Source organism: Hemitrygon akajei, chromosome 8, assembly GCF_048418815.1.
Source record: "Hemitrygon akajei chromosome 8, sHemAka1.3, whole genome shotgun sequence".
Taxonomy (NCBI): domain Eukaryota; kingdom Metazoa; phylum Chordata; class Chondrichthyes; order Myliobatiformes; family Dasyatidae; genus Hemitrygon; species Hemitrygon akajei.
In genome coordinates, this window is record NC_133131.1 from 7847653 (window position 1) to 7867916 (window position 20264).

Below are 20264 nucleotides of genomic sequence, written 5' to 3' on the forward strand. Positions count from 1 at the left end.
CTAATGCTAATTATCTTATTATTTAACACTAGGAAGCTCCGAGGTCACTCAATTAACTTGGAAGCATCCATGAACATTACTTCAAAATGCTCCTACCCGGCATTTCACCGAGAGCCTCACTATGAAACAGTAAATGAAGGGCAAACTCAATTTCTTTTTACATTTTTGTAAACTACAAAATTTACAAGGTTGTTGTCAGAACTCAAGGACACAACATATGGTGAAACATTGGATAGGTTAGAACTTTATTCCCTGGCGTGTAGGAGAATAAGGGGAGATATGAGAGAGGTATACAAAATTATGAGTATAGTTAGGGTAAATGCAAGCAGGCTTTTAGGGGAGATTTGAACTAAAGGTCATTGGACAATGATGAAAGGTAAAATATTTAAGGGGAACCTGAGGGGAAACTTCTTCACTCAGGAGGGTGGTTCAAGTGTGGAATGAGCTGCTAGTTTAAGTATTGGATGCAGGTTCAATTTCAGCATTTGAGGGGTTTGGAAGGTACAAAACCTTGGGAGGGGGCCATGAGACTAGGCAGAATGCAGTTTAGCACAGCTCAGTGCTATAGCACTATGATTCTATTAGTCTATAATAGGCAACCACCCCCCCCTCCATCACTCACATTGATGAGCTCCATGTCACACTGGCCTCGTTCATAGGCCACACAGGCCAGGTGAGGGTCCCTCTTTTCACAGTACTTGCCCACCACTCTGCTATCATAATATGGATTCTCCCGCAGGAAGCGCTCGGGATTGTTGTTGCTGTCAATGTAAATCTTTGCCAGTGCATTATGGGTGGCAGGCTCCTCGCAACCTTCGTGAATTCGAGATTCCAGCCAGGGGAGCAGCAATTTCAACCTGCAAACAATGTACAAATTTACAACAGGAAATGCACTCTTTTCCAAGTTGGCCAATAAGCATAAATCGGGCAACACCAAACAGTCTGAGAGAACAAATACCAAATCAATTTGGAATGACAGAGGATGGAAGGGGAGCTGGTGGAGGTGTACAAGATAGAGTAAGAGAGTGAACAGCCAGCAGCGTGCAAATGGCTAATACAAGGGGGGCATCATTTTAAGGTGACTGGAGGGAAGTAGGGGGGGGTGGTGAGAGAAAATTAAGTCAAAGATAGATTTTTTTTTTTTTTTTTTTTAAATAGGAACAGTGTTAGGGAAGTGGACCACGCTGACAAGGTGGTGGCAGAGGCAGTTACATTAAGGACATTTTAGACTCAGATAGGCACATGAATGAAAGCAAAATGGAGGACTGTGGGAGAGAAAAGTTAGATTGATCTTAGGAGTTGGTTAAGAGGTAAGCACAATTAAGAGTTGAAGAGCACATACAGTTCTGTTCTGTACTTCAACCCAGTCTTATACAGATTTGGTAAAAAAGTTTGGGGGAACAGAAACCAGAAGATCAGGTATACAATACCTATAAAAAATATTCACACCCCTTGGAAATTTTCATGTTTTATTGCTTACAACATTGAATCAGTGGATTTAATTTGGCTTTTTGTTTTACACCGATCAACAGAAAAGACTCATGTCAAAGTGAAAACAAATTTCTACAAATTGATCTAAATTTATTACTAATAAACAAAATAATTGCATAATTACTCACCACTTTCAAGTCTGTTTAGTAGATGCACCTTTGGCAGCAATTACAACCCAGAGTGTGTGGATAGGTCTCTAGCAGCTTTGCACTTCTGGACACTGCAATTCCTACCCCCCCCATCCCTCCCCCCCCGTTATTGTTCACAAAACTGTCAGATTGCACGGGGATCATGAGTGAACAGCCTTTTTCCAAGTCCTGCCATAAATACTAACTTGGATTGAGGTCTGGACTCTGACTTGGCTACTCCAGCACATTAACAGATCAGCCATGATCTTATTGAATGGCAGGGCAGGCTCGATGGGCTGGATGGCCTACTCCTGCTCCTATTCCTTATGACTGCACACAGGTCTCCAAAAACAGATCTCAATTTAACTAATTATGTGACTTTAAAGCCAACTGGCTGCACCAGCGATGATTTGGTGTGTCATATTAAAGGGGGTGAATACTTATGCAACCAATTATTAGTGCTTTATATTTTAATTTGGATCACTTTGTAGAGATCTGTTTTCACTTTGACACAGAAGAGTTGGTTTCTGTTGATCAGTGTCAAAAAAATGCCAAATCCACTGTGATTCACTGTCATAAAACAGTAAGTATTCAGGACCCCCCCCCCCCCCCACCACCACCACCACCACCAAAACTGGAATTTTTCATGTTTTAAAGGGCACTATATAGCTCCAAAACAGAACAATGTTACAACCACAAGGTTGTGTACAAAGCACTTCATAACCAGTGATGCCCATTTGCTTTAAATTTTACAGATGTACCAGATCAGGTTTGTTATCATTGACATACATCAATAAATTTATTTAGTGGCAGCAATACAATGCAATGCAATAATTTAGAATAAAAAACAAAACAGTGCAAAGAGCAAAATAGTGAGGCAGTGTTCCTGAACACTTCAGAAATCTGATGGAGGGGAAGAAGCTGTTCCTAAAATGTTGAGTGGGTGCCTTTAGTACTGTACCTCCTTGATGGTGGTAATGAGAGGAGGACCTACACCGCATCTTTTGGTTAACGGTCTATTGATTATCCAGACACTAAATGGACAAGCATATATGCCTATACGGAGTACGAAAACAGACCAGATCAAGTCAATGGCAGAGTGGAACTGTGTGTCTGGAGCAGTGCTTGGTTCTGAAAAATCCTTCCATGTCTCAGCTGAGGAAATCTGAAATCAGTATGGATTATTCCAACTACAAACCCATGAAGCGCATCAGCAAAGAATCAATCACTTTGGCAAGATCAGCCTGAAGAGTCATCGAATGGTTTTGATACCTGTTTCGTTTCTCTACTTCAGCAACCAGCTCATCAGTGGAAAACTGTCCACGAACGACAAGTATCAGATTTTTGATGACATCTTCAGAACAATCCACATCAAGCAGCCCTCCAACCACGACTGGCAAACGACTTGGATTCACCTGTGCAAAATTATTGAGTTTTTGACACATTTTAGTTGCAGTAGAATAGCAAATGTACGTGGGCAAAATGTACTCTTTGCATACAAGCAGCAACAAAAGTGGCAAATTTAGCTTTTCACCACAGAAACAATTCCCAAAATCCCACAAACCACTAGACAAAAGTATTGTCCCTCAGAGTTCTCTCACCTTCTGAACATAGATCTCAATGTACTTCTGCAGGTTGTTGCGGTACAGATATAACACCAGGTCATGCACAAAGTCAAAACGATCACACACTATTATCAGTGGCAGCTGGTCTGTCAATTTGGCCTCCTGGAAACAAAACATAACAAGTAGTTTTGGAGTTCAAAAGCACAAGCCATCTGTTGTTCTTGACGGAACCAAGTGTGACATTTTCAGATACATAACCTTGACATGCAGATAGGATGCTGCTTTCCTCTAGTAAAAGCATCTTGTCAAATTATAAATATTCTAATGTACATCCTGTAATGGATCACTCAAGTTATGCCAAAAACATTTAAAAAGGCAGCAAAATGGATCATGTCCAAGATATGCTCAGGAAAAGGAACTTTAGTGTTAAAGAGATTGATATGAAGAACAAAAGATAAATAGGGTTTACAATGAAGAGCAACAAACAAAATGCTGGAGGAACTCAGATCAGTCGGCATCTATGGAGTCAACATTTTGGGCCGAGACCCTTGATCAGCCTCTCCATAGATGCTGCCTGACTTGCCAAGTTCCTCCAGCATTGAGTGTGTTGCTCAAGATTTGTAAATATGCAGAATTTCATGTTTACAAAGATTTATATTTTACCTTTATACAGTCTACTTACTGGTTAACATTTTACCTCAAATTCTAGTCAAAGTCTCAGTTAATTCAAACAGATTCCAAAACATTAAGCTTACTCAATATGTCGTACTAGCTGTAGGTGACAAAAACTCAAAAGTTGTTTGAAAACTGGTTTGACAATTCTTACTATCAAATAAAGGCATCTTGTACACATGTTCCTCTAAGGAATGAGCAACTATCTATGAACAGGGTTCTAAAAACAAGCCATTAAGTCTAGTTCATCTTAAATGCATCTTTGTTCTAATCATCAAATCGAATCCATTTTAACACAAGGACATGGCACACACTGCTTGGCTGAGCAAGGAACATTAGAGATTCTGCTTGCAACAGTTAGTGGCTCCTGCGCCAGATCTGTAGCCTTAAATGCTAGCAAGTCCTGTCCAAATTTTTCTCATTTTCATCCTTAGCATAATACCTTTTCAGCGACAAACCAGATTAGATGCATTAAGATAACAAACCCAAAGCTATTGCAATGATCTTCAAGTTTGCAATTACTGCAGGATTAGCACTCTGGGACTGGAAAGTAGATGTTAACAATTGGATGGAATTTTAAATCTGATTTGGAAAATGCATTTCAGCCAGTCTGCAGTATACCAAATCCCAAGTACTGTGCCCAGTTCTCAAAATGGCCCATTTCTGTCATCTGTACTTAAACAATCCTGCAAGAAACATCTCCAGTTTAGTTCTTAACAGCAGCATTTCTGCCAATAGGAGGAGAAAGAAATTCAGTGTTCCCATCGCCTCTTACCAATTTTTAATGAATGCACCAATGGAAGCATTCTGGCTTGGTATGGCAAATGCCATTCAAATGACTGCAAGGAACTGCAGACAGCTGAGGACGCAACTCAGTCACTAGAGAAGAGGCTGATCCCCGTGTGCTGTTCACACTTTGTGACCTCAGTAATGCAGCCAATATAATCCACCCACCCTGGGTATTCTCTTCTCCCACTGGCAAAAGATTCAAAAGCCTGAAAGCACGTACCACAGGGTAAAGGACAACCTCAATCCCACTGTTCTCAGACTCATGAATGGACCTCTTGCATGACAAGATGGATGCAAACTCAAAATCTACCTCATTATGATCTTGACTTTATCATTTACCTGCACTGTACTCCATAGCCTTTACACTTTATTCTGCACTGTTATTGTTTTACATTCTAAAAGAATGCGCTGTGTACTGATCTGTACGAACAGCATGCTCGATAAGCTTTCCACTGTATTTTGCTACACGTGACTTTTCATTCAGCAACACCTCAAGACTTTGTACCAAGGACATTTAATGGGAACACCAAAACCACTCCCATTTAAGACAAGGAAGTGAAATAACTAAATATAAAATTCAACTGATAAAATTTGATGATTAAGTGGTTCAGCATCTGACTCACTAGGGCCCTACTTCTATGCTCTCTTTAAACTTACCAAATAGTGAAAAATTATACCATGCAAGAGTGAGGTATTAATTGGAAAAACAAATAATCTGGATAATCCAGTAGTGTGCCACCAAGCCCATCAGCCTACAGTATTACTGTGTTAAAACTGCTACCAAACCACATAAAACTCTACCAGTCAGAGCTCACATTGGACAAAATGCAGTTGTCAAAACTACCATTATTTCCCTTGCTTTCATGGACCAGTTACTAGTGAATTGACCCCAAATTGCTCAAGGTGCCCAATGCCAGTTCTGTAGCTGTGAAGTCAATTAACCTGACACCAGATTCCAATTTACATTTTCCATTTAAACTGTGGGTTCCAAATACTTAACTCTGCCTTCTGATATTGAATGTCCACTTCTGCTCAAAACATTGACAAATTTGTAAGTTAATCAGCATCAAATGAATTGCAAATCATTTATCTTTGGACAAACTGGTGACAGACGCAGTTGAAATCCAACACTACCCTTTACCCTATGATTCCCCTTGCAATCAGGTTTGCCCAAAGTTGGACACAAACTTTTAATGTGGATTAAGTTCAAGGTCATCTCTTACACATTTTAAGAAACCTGGTGAGGCTGGGGTCATTTAGCTGGCTGCAATATAAAGGCTTAACTTCTTTTTTAAGCTGTTGCCAAATTAGCATTTATTGTCCATTCCCCAATTATCCTTCAATAAGGTACTCAGAGTTAGAAGTCAATCACTCCAAGTTATAAACCAGACAATATAGTATGGCAGGTCCTCTTCAGATAATGTGCTTTTCTGATGCTTACTCTAACCAATCCTAGATACTCATTCAAGATACTGAATTCCCTGATGAGATGGTGAACTTGGATGTGCCTAATCAGTAATCTACCTATGTGGATTAGTCCAGTGAACCTGCCATACCCTTATGCCATTTCGAGTCTAGTTTTCAGTGGAAAGTATCAGATAAAGATGGATTTCGTGTGTGCAATTCAACACTGCTTGCTTGACTGAAGATGCAGCCTAGACAATTTCTCAGGTTTGGGAGAGGTTGCAAAAAGTACCAAAACCATGATAACGGTCAAGACCATTTAGCTTCACTGTATTTTAATTTGGAGGTCTAAATATGAACTAAATGCTTCACCAATAAGACCGTGACAAAGTTATTCAGCTCAGTCAGAATGTCCTGTCGTGCAAGACTGCATGCAGAGCAGTTTTAGATGCAATGCAATTGGGCAGACTTATGGAAAAAGAAACTTGTGAATCCCAGTATACAGCTGATTTTAATTCCATCTCCATATCCAAGAGCACTATCCTGCACCAATACAGAAGGATCAAGTCTGCTTTAACAAAAGGGAAGGAGAAAAAGAGGCAACCTGCAATGTAGTTTACCTGATACATGTCCTGCCCATTCCAAATACAAGGAACAGCACAAAAGACAATAGGCTCCGTCAACAGCTGGTCACCATATTCAGAAATTGATAGCAGACCAAGCTAACATTCTCAAACATTATATTAGAAGAACAAGCTTCTACAGCTTTGTCAGTTCTATTGCAGCTGGAAGCTTTAAGCACTTAATGGCTGCCTTCACAGCAATGAATTAAAGGTTTTTTGTCAACAGGTTTGATGTTTGTGGTGGTGGTGGTGGTGGTGGAGTGGGGGGGGGGGGGGAGGGTGAATGGGATCTGTAAAACACTTAATGTAGCTAATTAGATCAATGCAGAACAAGTCAAGGTACAAATAACCAATCTCAGCTACAAATTCAACACCTCGTTTTGAAAATCATTCAAATTCTAGCGCAAGCCTTCTGAGCCAATAGTGCATTGGTAAGGGCAGGGTAGCTATAAAGCCTTTAAACTTAGTTCAGACAGGTTAGGGCCCATTACTTCAGCCCATGGGATCCAGGGCAAACTGGATCGGTGATTGGAAACCGTAGGTGAGGAAGTGTGTCGTTTTCAGAAATGGATATCCAATACTTTTAATACCCAACTAGGACCTGTGCTGGGACTGTTGCTGTTTGAGATATGCATGTCTTGGGAGGCAAGATCTGCAAGGATTACTGATTGAGCAGAAAGTGGTTTTAGGTTTTAGAGAGAAAATCTAAATCATTGTCAAAGTGGACTGAAGTGGCAAATGAAGTTTAATCCAGAAATGAGGTGATGCATTTTAGGAGCACTAACGAGGCTAGGACATCTTTTGAAATAAGGGCTTGGTGTATGAGGAACGGAGGGATCTTGGAAAACAAAGTTCTTAGATCCTGGGAGGTGGCAGAGGTAAAATGGTTAAGATGACAATGCTGGCCCTCACTGGTCAGGACATGGAATACAGATTTTGCTCCAATTTCATAAAGATTGCATATTTAATCATTATAAAGGTGGAGCGCAATCTTCTACATCTGCATTCAGTATCATGGCCAATATTCTATACTTAAGACACCCTTCTATGCATCCCTCTGTGTCTTAGGGGGCCCTCAGTGGTCAGGACATTGAATGCAGACAGATTATGTAACATGAAAGCTCAGCCAGATCCAGCTGAAGTTGTGTTCCTCACAGTAAAGACAACAGATAAAAGCACTAGAGAGGTGCAAAGGAGATTCACCAAAATATTGCCTGGGATGGAGCAGTCACATGGAGAGACTGCAAAAGCTATGTTTGTTCCCCCGGAGCAGTTAAGAGGACAGTAATTGAGGTATATAAAAAAGGAGTATAGATTGGGTATAGGGTAGAAAACTTCTCAAAAAAAAAAAGTAGATAAAACTAGATAGCATTGGCTTAGAGCAAGGGCAGGAGGAGATACAAGGGAGATCGTCACCCAAAGAATGGTAAGTACCTGCTTGAATGACAAGATTTTCTTAAGAGAATGGATGAAGCTGATTTGCTGAGAGCATTCAAGAGTCTCAATGAACATTCAGCATTGTTCAAGGGTTGAGCTTGGATTAATACCGAATGGTACTCACTAGACAGCCTAGATAAGCTGGGACAAATGACCCATTTCATGCTGTGTGAATTTGACTACCAATGCTTGGTCTTGAGGTTCAGCCTAGATACTTTATGAATGAGTAGTCTGAAGTTCAGCTCAAGAGAAGTGAACAGTTTACTACACAAAAAACTGCAGGGGCCTATAATCAGAAGAATAGCAAGTGCAAATGTTGAACCATTTTTGGCAAATAAACAGCTTCATAACAGATTTAAGAGACACTTTGCAGATCTGCAGATGTGGGAAATCCAGAGCAACATGCACAAAGTACTGGCGAAACTAAGCCAGGCAGCATCTATGGAAGGGAATACGCAGTCAAACTCATTCACGTCCAAAGCACTGGAGGAACTCAGCATATCAGGAACATAAGGTACATGGATGAAAGAAAAATGGAGGGTAGTAGAATAAAAGCATTAGATTGATCTTGAAGGTTAAAAGGATGGCACAACTTTAAAGGCTGAAGGGCCTGTACTGTGCCATGTTCTACAATCAAGCCAACTCAAACATGTGCATGTTGTGTCAACAGGCATCAACTGGGACAAATATATGAAATCCTATTTATTAAACATTTCTATGGGTCAGTCAGCAAAGTTGAATCCCATGCACAAACAGGAACTTTGGGCAGGGGACAATCTATAAGAAATTTGTTTAGAAATAAGGATCACAAAGCAATCTGCTGAGCAACAGTAATACCAGCTATTAAAACTGACCTACAGAGGTTATGGAGGAGCTTGACAAATGAAAATAATTTACCTTGAGGAAGTTCTTCACACGTTCTGGGTCATAGCAATTGCTTTCACGACAGATTCGCTCCACCTCTTTGATCTGACCGGTTTTGCAGGCAGCTTGGATATATTTGAAGTGGACTTCTGGATCTTGACTGAAGTTTACAATGGAGCCCAAAAAGTAGAACAGACCTTAAAAGAAAAGCTTGTTATAGTATGTCATTCATTAAGGAAGCAGCCACCTTTACTCAATATTGATGGACAAAATCCTCATGTACTTCAAATTTCAGGTTTAAAAATCTTGCATGCAAAATTGGAGATATTCATCAAAATGATCAGACTATGAATCATAAACAAGAGATTCTGCAGATGTGGGAAATCCAGAGCAACATGCACAAAGTACTGACGAAACTAAGCCAGGCAGCATCTATGGAAGGGAATACGCAGTCAAACTCATTCACGTCCAAAGCACTGGAGGAACTCAGCATATCAGGAAGTGTCTGTGGAGAGAAATTCTCTCTACCCAAAACAGCTTTCATTTCTGTCCATAGATGCTGCCCATTCTGAACTCCTACAGTATTTTCTACGTAGCTCCAAATTTCCACCATCTGCAATCTCTTGCATCTCTACTCAAACCCAAAGCTTTTATTTTGGAAACAAGGACAGTGCCCACAATGTTACTTAGAATATGCCCCGTCGATTTGCCAACTACCTTAACTTGCAATTAGCAATTCAATGATCTTTTCATTGAAGACATGTTCACAAGATAGACAGAATGAAGACCAAAGTTAAAGTCACATGAATAAAGGTTTTGTTCATGTTTATGGTGCCCAAGGAGTAGGAAACAGGGTAGAATTAGCCAAGAAAGGATGGGAAAACAAAGCTTTTCCTAAATTAAAATGCACATCTTTGGATTTCTAATAAAAGGGAAGAAAAGTAAATGCAATATTCAGAAACTTTGTTGAAGTATATTTGCTGTGAAGACAAGCCTAATGAATGAATATGACAGACAAATTCTTGAAGTGTGACCCAAAATAGTGACCCAAAATAGTGTACTTGCACCAATTTACTAAACCAGAGTAGTGAAGATTGCAGGTTCAGGTTTAGAAAAGTGCATGGTAGAAGGAACAAAGGGACTTGGGAATCCTTACAGAATTCCCTAAATGTTAATTTGCAGGTTAAGTGAGTAGCAAGGAAATGCAACATTAGCTTTCATTTCCAGGGGACTAGAATATTTGTCATCATATTTGGAGTACTGAGAGCAGATTTGGGTGTTTAACATAGGAGCAGCATTTTATTGCTCTGGCCTTGCACTCACTGGAATTTAATAGAATGGGGGGGGGGGGGAGAAGAGCAGAAATCTCATTGAAACCTATTGAAATATTGAATGCCTAGATAGAGTGGATGTGGAGAGGATCTTTTCAATAGTCTGAGACCAGAGGGCACAGCTTCATTAGAGGAACCCAATATCTACTCTTGCCTTTTTTATACATTTGAAGAAACTTTTAGTATCCTTTATTATTAGCTAGCTTGCTTTCATATTCTATCTTTACCTTCTTAATGACTTTTCAGTTGCATTCTGTTGGATTTTAAAAGCTTCCCAATCCTCCAACTTCTAATCTTTGTTCTTTGGCTTATATGTTGACTTTGACTTCCCTCATTAGCCACAGTTACATCATCCTGCCTTTAGAATACAACTACATCTTTAGAATGCAACTATCCTGTGCCTTCCAAATTGCCCCCAGAAATTCCATGCACTAGTTCACAGAAGGAAGTGGCGACATTGCAAGTTGGCCCAAGTGCTTGAAGAACAGAGGGAATCATCTTTAAATAATAAGGAAGTGGCATTCATTTGAAGACAGTGGCAGTTGCATGGGCACAAAATGATATCAAACAAATTACTGGTGATCCTCTACACATACATGAAGGATCATGGTAAACTTTAATTACACAGGTTGTGGCATTTACTCAAACTGTAATTAAACATGTACCTAGCTAGGAGGGAAATTACAGGACATACTGACAGGGCTGCACTACTCAATTAGAATTAAATTGACAAAAACAATGCTTTCAGCTCACTCAACTCAAATTTAATGCTACATCTTCATGAAGGCAATGCTAAAGAATTTTTCAAACATCTACCTTCAAAGCTCTTGAAAGACTCAAATAGTTCGATCAGTTGCTGTGTTCCAAGTTGCTCATGATACTTGGAGGCAACTTGCACACAGATCTGTAGATTCTGACGGATGTTAGCAGACAGCATGGCACGCAGGCATTCAATAGAATCTTCAACAGAGAGGGAGCCAAAATAATTGACGAGCCACTGTGGAAAGTTTATAGGAATATCAAATTCATAAATTTAATGTTTTTTTCAACATGAAATTTTGCCATATTAGTTTTAAAATTTAAAAGAATTATTCCTTCCCCATGTCCCAAAAACAAATTGTGGAACCTTACTGACCTCCGGATTGAGGAGGTGGGTGTGGACGACAGCACGCTTGATGTCGTAGAGATCTGTATAATGTTCCAGAGCTCTTTGTAGCAGTCCAGCTTTCTCACAGAGTTGAGCAATGTGAGCACGATCATAGTGAGTGAACATCTGATTTCCTAAAATAGCATCTGCTACCTGCAAATAAAACAATGATCGAAGTGTACAAATGAGGTAGAGCATTTGTAAAAGGGAAAAAAAAAGAATTTTATGACAATATGCCAGGTTTCGACTAGCACACAATCCCCCTTCAGTCCAGATAAAATATCAGATGTTTCTTAAATTGTCAGGGGCTTGATTTGAAGATATAATCACTGTACAGATGCCAATTCCAAGTGAAAGCACCAAATTGGCCAGACATCTGTGGCTGACTCATAGAAAGCACGTGAGAGGAGCAGAGAGAAAGATATACTGGACACACTCAACACTGCAATCACTTCCTTCATATTAAAGTAGGCTAAAGTGATAAGATGATTAGACACAGGATCAGAATTAGGCCATTTAATTCACTGAGTCTGATCCGCCATACAATCTGGTTGATTTATTTTCCCTCTCAGCCCCATTCATCTGCCTTCTCTCCATAACCTTTAACACCCTTACTAATCAAGAACCCATCAACCTCCACTTTAAATATACCCAATGGTTTGGCCTCCACAGACACCTGTGGAAATAAATTAGACAGATTCACCACTAAAGAAATTCCTCATTTCTGTTCCAAGGCAATAAACATTCAATGCAGCTTGGCAAATAATTCAAAGTGTATTTACGCAGAACAGCCACTAGAGGGAGGATGAGCCAGCCTAAAGGTACATTGCTGTTCCTGTCAACTGAAGGAAGCAGATCAGATTTAATATGACTGGCAAATGGCTGAAATTTGTTGGGGGAAGAAATATAAACTGGTTAGAATTAAGGATGACAAACAATGTTCGTGCATTTAAAATTTCCAGGTAAAAATGGAAGATAAGAAATTTTGCAGACTAGTTGGGTATCAGTGAACAATTTACAATGGAAGACAAAGCACACATACTAATCAATATTCCAGCCATTTTAATTCACAATCTCAACTCCAATCTGCTTGCCTTTGCACTCCTGCAGCTCAAACTACACCTCATGGTTACACTGCAATCCAAACTACTGAATTTACTCATTTCAGGTAACATTCCACTTGCAGCACAGATGCGACTGTACCATATTTGAAATTTGCTCTAACACCAACCAGTGTTTGTGACCTTGATGACTAGTCTGTACCTCACCTTAGGCATTCCCTTCCTCACTGCAACACCTAATTCACAGTTTTAAAGGTTTTGACCCCAGAGAGCAACTGTTGCTCTCTTCACTGATGCTGTTCGACCTGGTGGACGTTTCCATTGTAGAGTCAGAAATACAGAAAGGGTGTGCTGGCATTGGAGAGGGTCCAGAGGTTCACAAGATAAATCCCAGAATTAAAAGGCTAATGTGTGTATTTGATGACTCTGTGCCTGTATTCACTGGAGTTCAGATAAATGAGGGGGCTTCTCATTGAAACCTATTGAATACTAAAGGACTAGATATAGTGGATGTTGAGAGGATGTTTCCTATAGTGGGGGGGAAGTCTAGAACCAGAGGGCAAGTTTCAAAATAGAAAGACGTCCATTTAGAACAACGAAGAGGAGGAGAAATTCCTTTAGTCAGAGAAATTCTGGTGAATCTGTGGAATTCATTGCCACAGCTGGCTGTAGAGGGCAAATCATTGGGTTTGTTTAAAGCGGAGAATGACAGGTTTGTGATTAGCAAGGCGTCAAAGGTTACGGAAGGCGGCAGAATAGGTTTGGGAAGGATAATAAATCAGCCGTGACTGGCAGTGCAGACTGGATGGGCCAAATGGTTTAATTCTGCTTCTAGTCTTAAAGGACGTCTACCAGCCGCACCCTAGATTCTACTATTCAGCCAGACACTTAGGGGAATGCAGTGGCCATTTAATTTACCGGATTGTATTTCTGATAATGACTGTTAAGCATGAGCTTATTACGAAATGAAGTTTTTTTTTGGGGGGGGGGGGGGAAGAATGCAAAAAGACACAGCACTTCCTATTAGCAAACAGTGACAATACCATATGACCCAGGTAGTCTGTCAACAGCAGGAAGTTGCTGCTAATCCTAGCAAAGCCTAACACTCACCATACCAGCCAGAACACAGACTTAGATTCCACATCCCAGTGCAAGGACCTGGTCCAGCCTGGCCACCACCAACATCAAGGCTAACATAATGCAAAGGGCCTTGGAGACATCATATCACTGACCATTTCCAAGTGTACAGAGTCCCAAGCCCCAAGTAGTTCCAGGCAAAGCACAGCTGTCAACATCTCTATACAATAAAGATGCTCTTTTGTACTTGTTCTGGAAATTGACGCAAACGACACATTTTATCGTATACTTCCATCTACATCAGACAAAGCTATCTTTACATCTTTGTTTCTGGACAGCCAAGTGATGTGACTTTGTCAGTCCAAACTGAAAGCACCACTGTATCAAAACCTGTACCTGGGGAGCGTGCATGAGGTTCATTTCCAGGAGCCGAGTCTGGAGGGCACCTTCCGATGGACGGTTATTCTTCAGAGCATCGAGCAGGAAGGACGTGCATTGCTGGATCAGGTTGTATTCCATGAACACGTCGACAATCTGCAACAAGATCACAGTTGGAAGTAGAGGAACTCCTCAGCTTAATATTATTGGACACACACAGGGTGCAATGAAATTCCTTGCTCCCATGAAGCCCAGTAAACAGCATACATGGTAATAAAGACAGCAGCAAGTTTAGAACAGAATGATGCAAAGCAACACAGTGCAATCTGAAGTAGTGTAAACAAATGCTGAAGTAAAAAAAAACCAGAAGAGGTGAATTAAGGGTTCAAGAAAATGCCAGGATCGCAGTGTGTGGGGGATGTGAAAGGGGCGATTGGTTCATAAATTAGTGACTCATTAGGAATCTATCATGGTCCAGAAACAAGTTGATGGCAGACTAGCCAGAATGTGTTTGGCAAACTAGATAGGTCAAAAGGGCCTGTTTATATGCTGTGGCACTATGACTAAAGAATGATCGTGACAGGAAAAGAAGCAACTTTCTACAAATATTTAATGATGCAGCTAGTCTAATTCTACTGCTGCACAACTTCAGCAAGTTTCCACATCAGCAGTGGCCAAGGGTCACTGGATGAAGTTCAACTAAGTCCAGGCACAGTAAACACTCTGAAGGTAAAACTAACTAAATTTTCTCTATGGCATATTGAGAAATCAGCTCTGAGCTAGCAACCCTGACCAGATAAACAAAAGTTATGGAAACATCACTGAAGTATCCTTCTACATCTGTGTGTGACGGTATTCGTGTGTCTCCACCCAGGACTTGCATAACAGAGTAAACAGAAAGGAAACTACTGACATGAAGGAAACTGTGAATGCCACCAGAGACAGGGGACCCTAAACATCAGCAATGTAACGAGAAGAAAACTGAGGGCTGATTAAACATTTTCTACTGCCTGATCTTCCATTAAAAAAAAGGAAAATTAAATTATGTAAGAGGGAAAGGTTAAATCTTAAAATAGGTTGAAGGTCAGCACATTGTAAGTGGAAGAACCTAGACTGTTCTGTTTATACTGTTTGTTGATTTGACGCTTAATGCATTTCACCAGGAGAAAATCTACACATGCTGGAAATCCAAGCAACACACAAAATGCTGGAGGAACTCAGCAGGCCAGGCAGCACCCATGGAAAAGAGTGAACAGTTGATGTTTCAGGCCAAGACCCTTCGTCAGAAATGGAGAAAAAAGGGAAAAGTCAAAGGTGGGGGAGGGAGGGGAGAAAATAGTACAAAGTGGCAGGTGATAGGTAAAACCAGGAGAGGGAGAGGGGTGAAGTAAAGATCTGGGAAGTCAATTGGTGAAAAAAAAAGGGTGGGGGGGGAACTGATAGAAGACAGAGACCAAGGATGAAAGGGAACGGAGTGGAGCAGAGGGAGGTAAAGGGATAAGTAACTAAATACTCAATTTTCATAATGTATTCTAGACGGTCTGCTTTTACTACAGTTCAGAGTGGAATTGCCACAATTATTGCTATATTCAGTTGCCACCTGACAAAGTCTCCAGCATAACTTATTCTTTTCCATCAATGCTGCCTGAACTGCTGAGCTCCTCCAGAACAGAGACTGAGTGAGTCTGTGACAAAGTATTATGAATTCTTATATCTCTCTCTCTAAAAGGATAGATAATCAACCACAGCCTCACATGTCACTCTGCACCAGTAATAACAAAATGCAGCTTTACTTGTCACAAGTCACCAAAAATTTTCGGTTCACGTTTAGCCATGAACCCGTCAATACTCCATTGTTCTTGAACCTGACTGCACAATAAACATCCTGCAGAACCAAAAGAGCTCCTTTCACTGAACACTATATGATTCAACAGCAATGGAATTTGCTAGTCAGGAAGACAGGTGCTAGAAAGCCACTCAAAAACAGCTAAGCCCAGCAGCAGCTTGAACAGATGATTTGAATTAAGTTGGGAAAGGTTTCAGCACAAGACCTTTCATTCCAATGTTACAATGCATTTAAATATATGCTCCTAAATTCAGGTAAGGACAAAAACCAAATTCTCACCTGGGTGATGTCAGCAAGAGGCTCTTCATCCTGAACCAACATTTGAGCAAACTGAAGCCCCTGATCAGGCCCAACTCTCATCACATTTCTCAGTAGAAAGATCCAGTCTGGTGAGTATCCAACCTAAAGAAAGACCATTGAAATTTTAACAAAATGTGAAAGGTAATCCTGTGTCCTGGTAGCAGTCAAAATAGATTCTGTATTTCTGTCTGTTCAACATTTTGATTTCTCAAGATGCAGTAAAGTATGGACTTACTTTGTGGTTTGTGCTAATATGCTGAAATGCAAATCAACTGCAGCAAAATCTATCCAATTAATGGAAAATAAACCAGCTTGTGAAAGTAACCCAGAAGATAATTCCACATACACGGCCATAGGAAGTGACACGAGACGAAGTATAGTGAAACAGGGTTAGAGTAAAGTAGTGACTGCAATCTTTAAAGTATCTTGAAAGTAATCCCAAAGAAAATAATAGATTAGTGGTTGCAGAAAAAAAAAGAGGCAAGGGAAAAGGCAATGCATGATCTTAGAGAGCAGAGCACCCTCAGAGTCATAGCCTACTGTGCACCCCATGTAAACAGAATCACATGAACTAAACAAACCAGGTCCAATTCAGCTCCCAAAACTGAAAACATGAAATCCATTTCAAGAAGTGGAAAGAGTAGATTTTTATAAAGCTTGAATGCAGGCTTAACATGCTCTAAATGAGAAACCCATTCATTAGTCCTAACACTGCTGTAAGCAAATCACTGAATTGCTTTTTAAACGTAACCTACCTTCTTGGCATACAGAACAATCTTCTGGAATTGACCAGTTTCAGCAAAACACTGGATCACCTTATTGGGGACATTTGCCCTTAAGTAGACACTCAGGGCCAGAGTGGGGTCCACAGATTTCACAATGTCTCCAAGTTCCTCTGAGCATTCCAGCTGCAGAAATAAAGTTAACAAATTATGTTTTATGTACTAGAGCAAAACTTGAATTTACTTGTCAAAAACATGTTGAACAACCTAAAATCAGTAAGCTAAGTTTAAACCCCATCCTACTGATGGGTTTCAAAGTCTGATCACTTAACAGCAGCAATAAACAGGGTACAATGGACAGCTTTTAGGTTAACTAAGGACCAAATTTTCAATGTAACAAGCACAAGGAGCAAGTATAGATATGCAAAACGCTCGCTTCAATTCAGTCAGAATTAGGTTTATTATCACTGACATATAATCAGTGGCCACTTTATTCTGTACCTCCTGTCCCTAATACAGTGGCCAGTAAGTACATGTTGGAGACCACCTGCTGCTGTAGCCCATTCACTACAGCTTGCGTGTTGTGCATTCAGAGAAGCTCTTCTGCTCGTGGTTATCTGAGTTACTGTCACCTTCCTGTCAGCTTGAACCAGTCTGGGCATTCTCCTTGTCATTAACATGGTGTTTTCACCCACAGAAATGCTGCTCACTGGATGCTTTTTTGTTTTTCCACACTATTCTCTAAACTCTAGAGACTGCTGTTCACAAAAATGCCAGATTAGCAGCTTCTGAGATATTCAAACCAGTTGCCAGGCACCAATCACTCCAAGGCTAAAAGTCACTTGGGACCATTCTGATGCTTGGTCTGAACAACTGAACCTCTTGACCACGTCTGCATGCTTTTATGCAATGAGCTGCTGTCATATGATTGGCTGATTAGATACTGGCATTAATGAGGTGTACTAAGTACTCTAGTATATGAGCATGTCAATAAATTCTTTCTGCAGCAATAGTACAGTTCAATACTTAAAAATTACAAAAATATTAGTGCAAAAAAGATATGTATCAATTTTAGTTTAAGTAGGAAAAAGTTGAGCTCATTCATTCCCAAAGGTTAGCTAGCTACATGTGTCAAATAGGCCCTTCAGCCCAACTGGTCCATGCTGGCACAACATCCTCCCTGCTAGTCCCAGTTGCTGGCATTCAGCCCATAACACTCCAAGCAATTTCATAGGTAAACATCAAGTGATCTTTTCTGCCAAGGTTCCCACTCCCATGTGACAATGCACAAGGACATTTGCTTGCTGTTGTTGGAGCACTGAATGCATCTGCTGGGCACAGGGACTGCTGCCTGCAGTGAAACAAAAATCAGAATGCCATCTGTTTGCAGGAAGTGTTACCTTATCTTCTTTTAGCCACTTCTCAAGCAACTGCTTACGACCTTGCTGCAACACTGGCCGACAAAGCTCCAAAGATTCAAATTTGTTCAGCTGCCCTTGATCAAGCAGGATTCCAAAGTACTGAAGCAGAGGAGAGGTTTGCCCAGGCTGAGCAGGAACACTCTGAAATCGCCTGATTGTGTCTGGAGTGCGCAAGATACCCTGTTTTAAAAAGACAAATACAAAGTCAAAGACCAGAATATGGATAACTGAAATAGAACAGTACAGGCTCCTCACACCACAATTTTGTGGTAAACTAAATTAATCTACTGTCCATACAATGTCCATTTCACTCCATTCTCTGCACATTCACATGCCTACCTAAAAGCCTCAAATACTTCTATCACATTTGCCTCTACTACCACTCGTTAAAACATGCTCTGAACATCTCCGCAAATACTTCAAGATATCACCAAAATGGAAGTCACCATGTCCCCTTGATTAAAACTGATGCTATCACTAAATTTAGATCATTGAGATGAAGGAGATAGATAATATTAACACCAACTATATGCTGCACAAATGCCTGCTGTTGAGTTGGAGTGTAGCCTCAAGGATAACAAGTACAGAGGGGATCCAGTGACGGGAGTCAAGACTTCCAGGAGATCATTCCTCAACTTAAACTGATCAGGTTCAATTATATTCTCCCTTCACTATATACCCCCTCCTCCACAAAGAAACATTGATCATAGCAGTTCCACGAGCAGACCACAGTCAGTTTGGATTGATAACATCTCCACCAGAAGTGCACCACAAGAGTGCCCCCCCCCCCCCGTTCTACTTGCTTTACACTTGACTGGCTAAGCACAGCTCCAATGCCATATTAAAGTTTAGTGGCAATGCCACTGTCTTAGGCCAAATCAAATTAGCATATAGGAGTGAGATTGAAAATCTGGCTGAGCAGTGCAACAACAAACTGTTACTCTACATCAGCAAGACCAAGGAGCTGATTATTGACTTCAGGAGGAAACCAGAAGCGCCCATTTTTAAAATCGGAGGATCAGCAGCTATAACTTATTATTTCAAAGGATTTACCCTGGGCTCAGCACACGTGCAATTACAAAGAAAGCATGGCAGTGCCTGCACTTCCTTGGGAGTTTGCAAAGGTTCAGCATGACATCTAAAACTTTGACAGACTTCTAAGGATGCGTGGTCAAGAATATAGTCACTGGATTACTGCATCACAACCTGGTATGGAAACACCAATGCCCTTGAATGGAAAATCCTACAAAAGGTAGCGGATATGGTCCAGTCCATCATGAGTACAGCACCTCCCATCACTAAGCACATCTTCATGGAGCATTGTCACAGGAACGCAGCATCCAGCATCAGTGACTCCCACCGCTCAGGTCATGCTCTGCTCTCACCACTGCCCCAGGCGGCACAGGAGCCCCAGGATTCTCACCACCAGGGTCAGGAGCAGTCATTATCCCTGAGCCATTAGGCTCCTGAACCAGAGGGGATAACTTTATTCAGCTTCACCTGCTCCATCACTGAACTGTTCCCACAAGGACTCTTCATCTCAGGTTTGCAATAATTATTGTTATTTATTATTTGTTTCTTTTTGTATCTGCAGTCTTTTGCACACTGGCTGCAGACTTTCATTGATTCTATGGTAATTGGATTTATTGAGTATGGCTGAAAGAAAGTGAATCTCTAGGTCATACATGGTAACAGGTGTGCTTTGATAATTCACTTTGAACATTACCTTTGGAGCATTTGCAGCTATTTTTGCCGCTTCAGAATAGTTTCCCTGAGCAAAGAGAGCATTGAACTTTCGTGCAAAGAGTTCCTCTGCCCCAGCCAGATTATTGCGCACAGCCATGCGGAGAGCAAGATCTGGGTTCTGCAATACATTAGTGATGTAAGGAATGATGTTCTCCTCCTCAACACACACTGACAACACCTGTAAAGACAAACATGATTGCTTAATTATTTTATGTACCAAAAAATCAAATACAAACTAATGGCAACAATAAAACCTTCACTA

At 40.7% G+C, this 20264-nt stretch overlaps 1 protein-coding gene across 2 annotated transcripts in view; it reads right to left on the minus strand.

Moving 5' to 3' along the window:
• LOC140731599 (clathrin heavy chain 1) overlaps positions 1-20264 on the minus strand; it is an 89066-nt gene that overhangs the window by 29913 nt on the left and 38889 nt on the right. For both annotated transcript variants that reach the window (XM_073053148.1, XM_073053146.1), the window contains exons 8-18: positions 19983-20180; positions 18236-18436; positions 16869-17021; positions 16093-16215; positions 13986-14123; positions 11440-11604; positions 11121-11301; positions 9007-9170; positions 3221-3346; positions 2892-3034; positions 623-857 (exon numbers count right to left, since the gene is read on the minus strand). In XM_073053148.1, the coding sequence (XP_072909249.1) occupies positions 623-857; positions 2892-3034; positions 3221-3346; positions 9007-9170; positions 11121-11301; positions 11440-11604; positions 13986-14123; positions 16093-16215; positions 16869-17021; positions 18236-18436; positions 19983-20180 (1827 nt within the window). The remainder of the gene's footprint in view (positions 1-622; positions 858-2891; positions 3035-3220; positions 3347-9006; positions 9171-11120; positions 11302-11439; positions 11605-13985; positions 14124-16092; positions 16216-16868; positions 17022-18235; positions 18437-19982; positions 20181-20264) is intronic.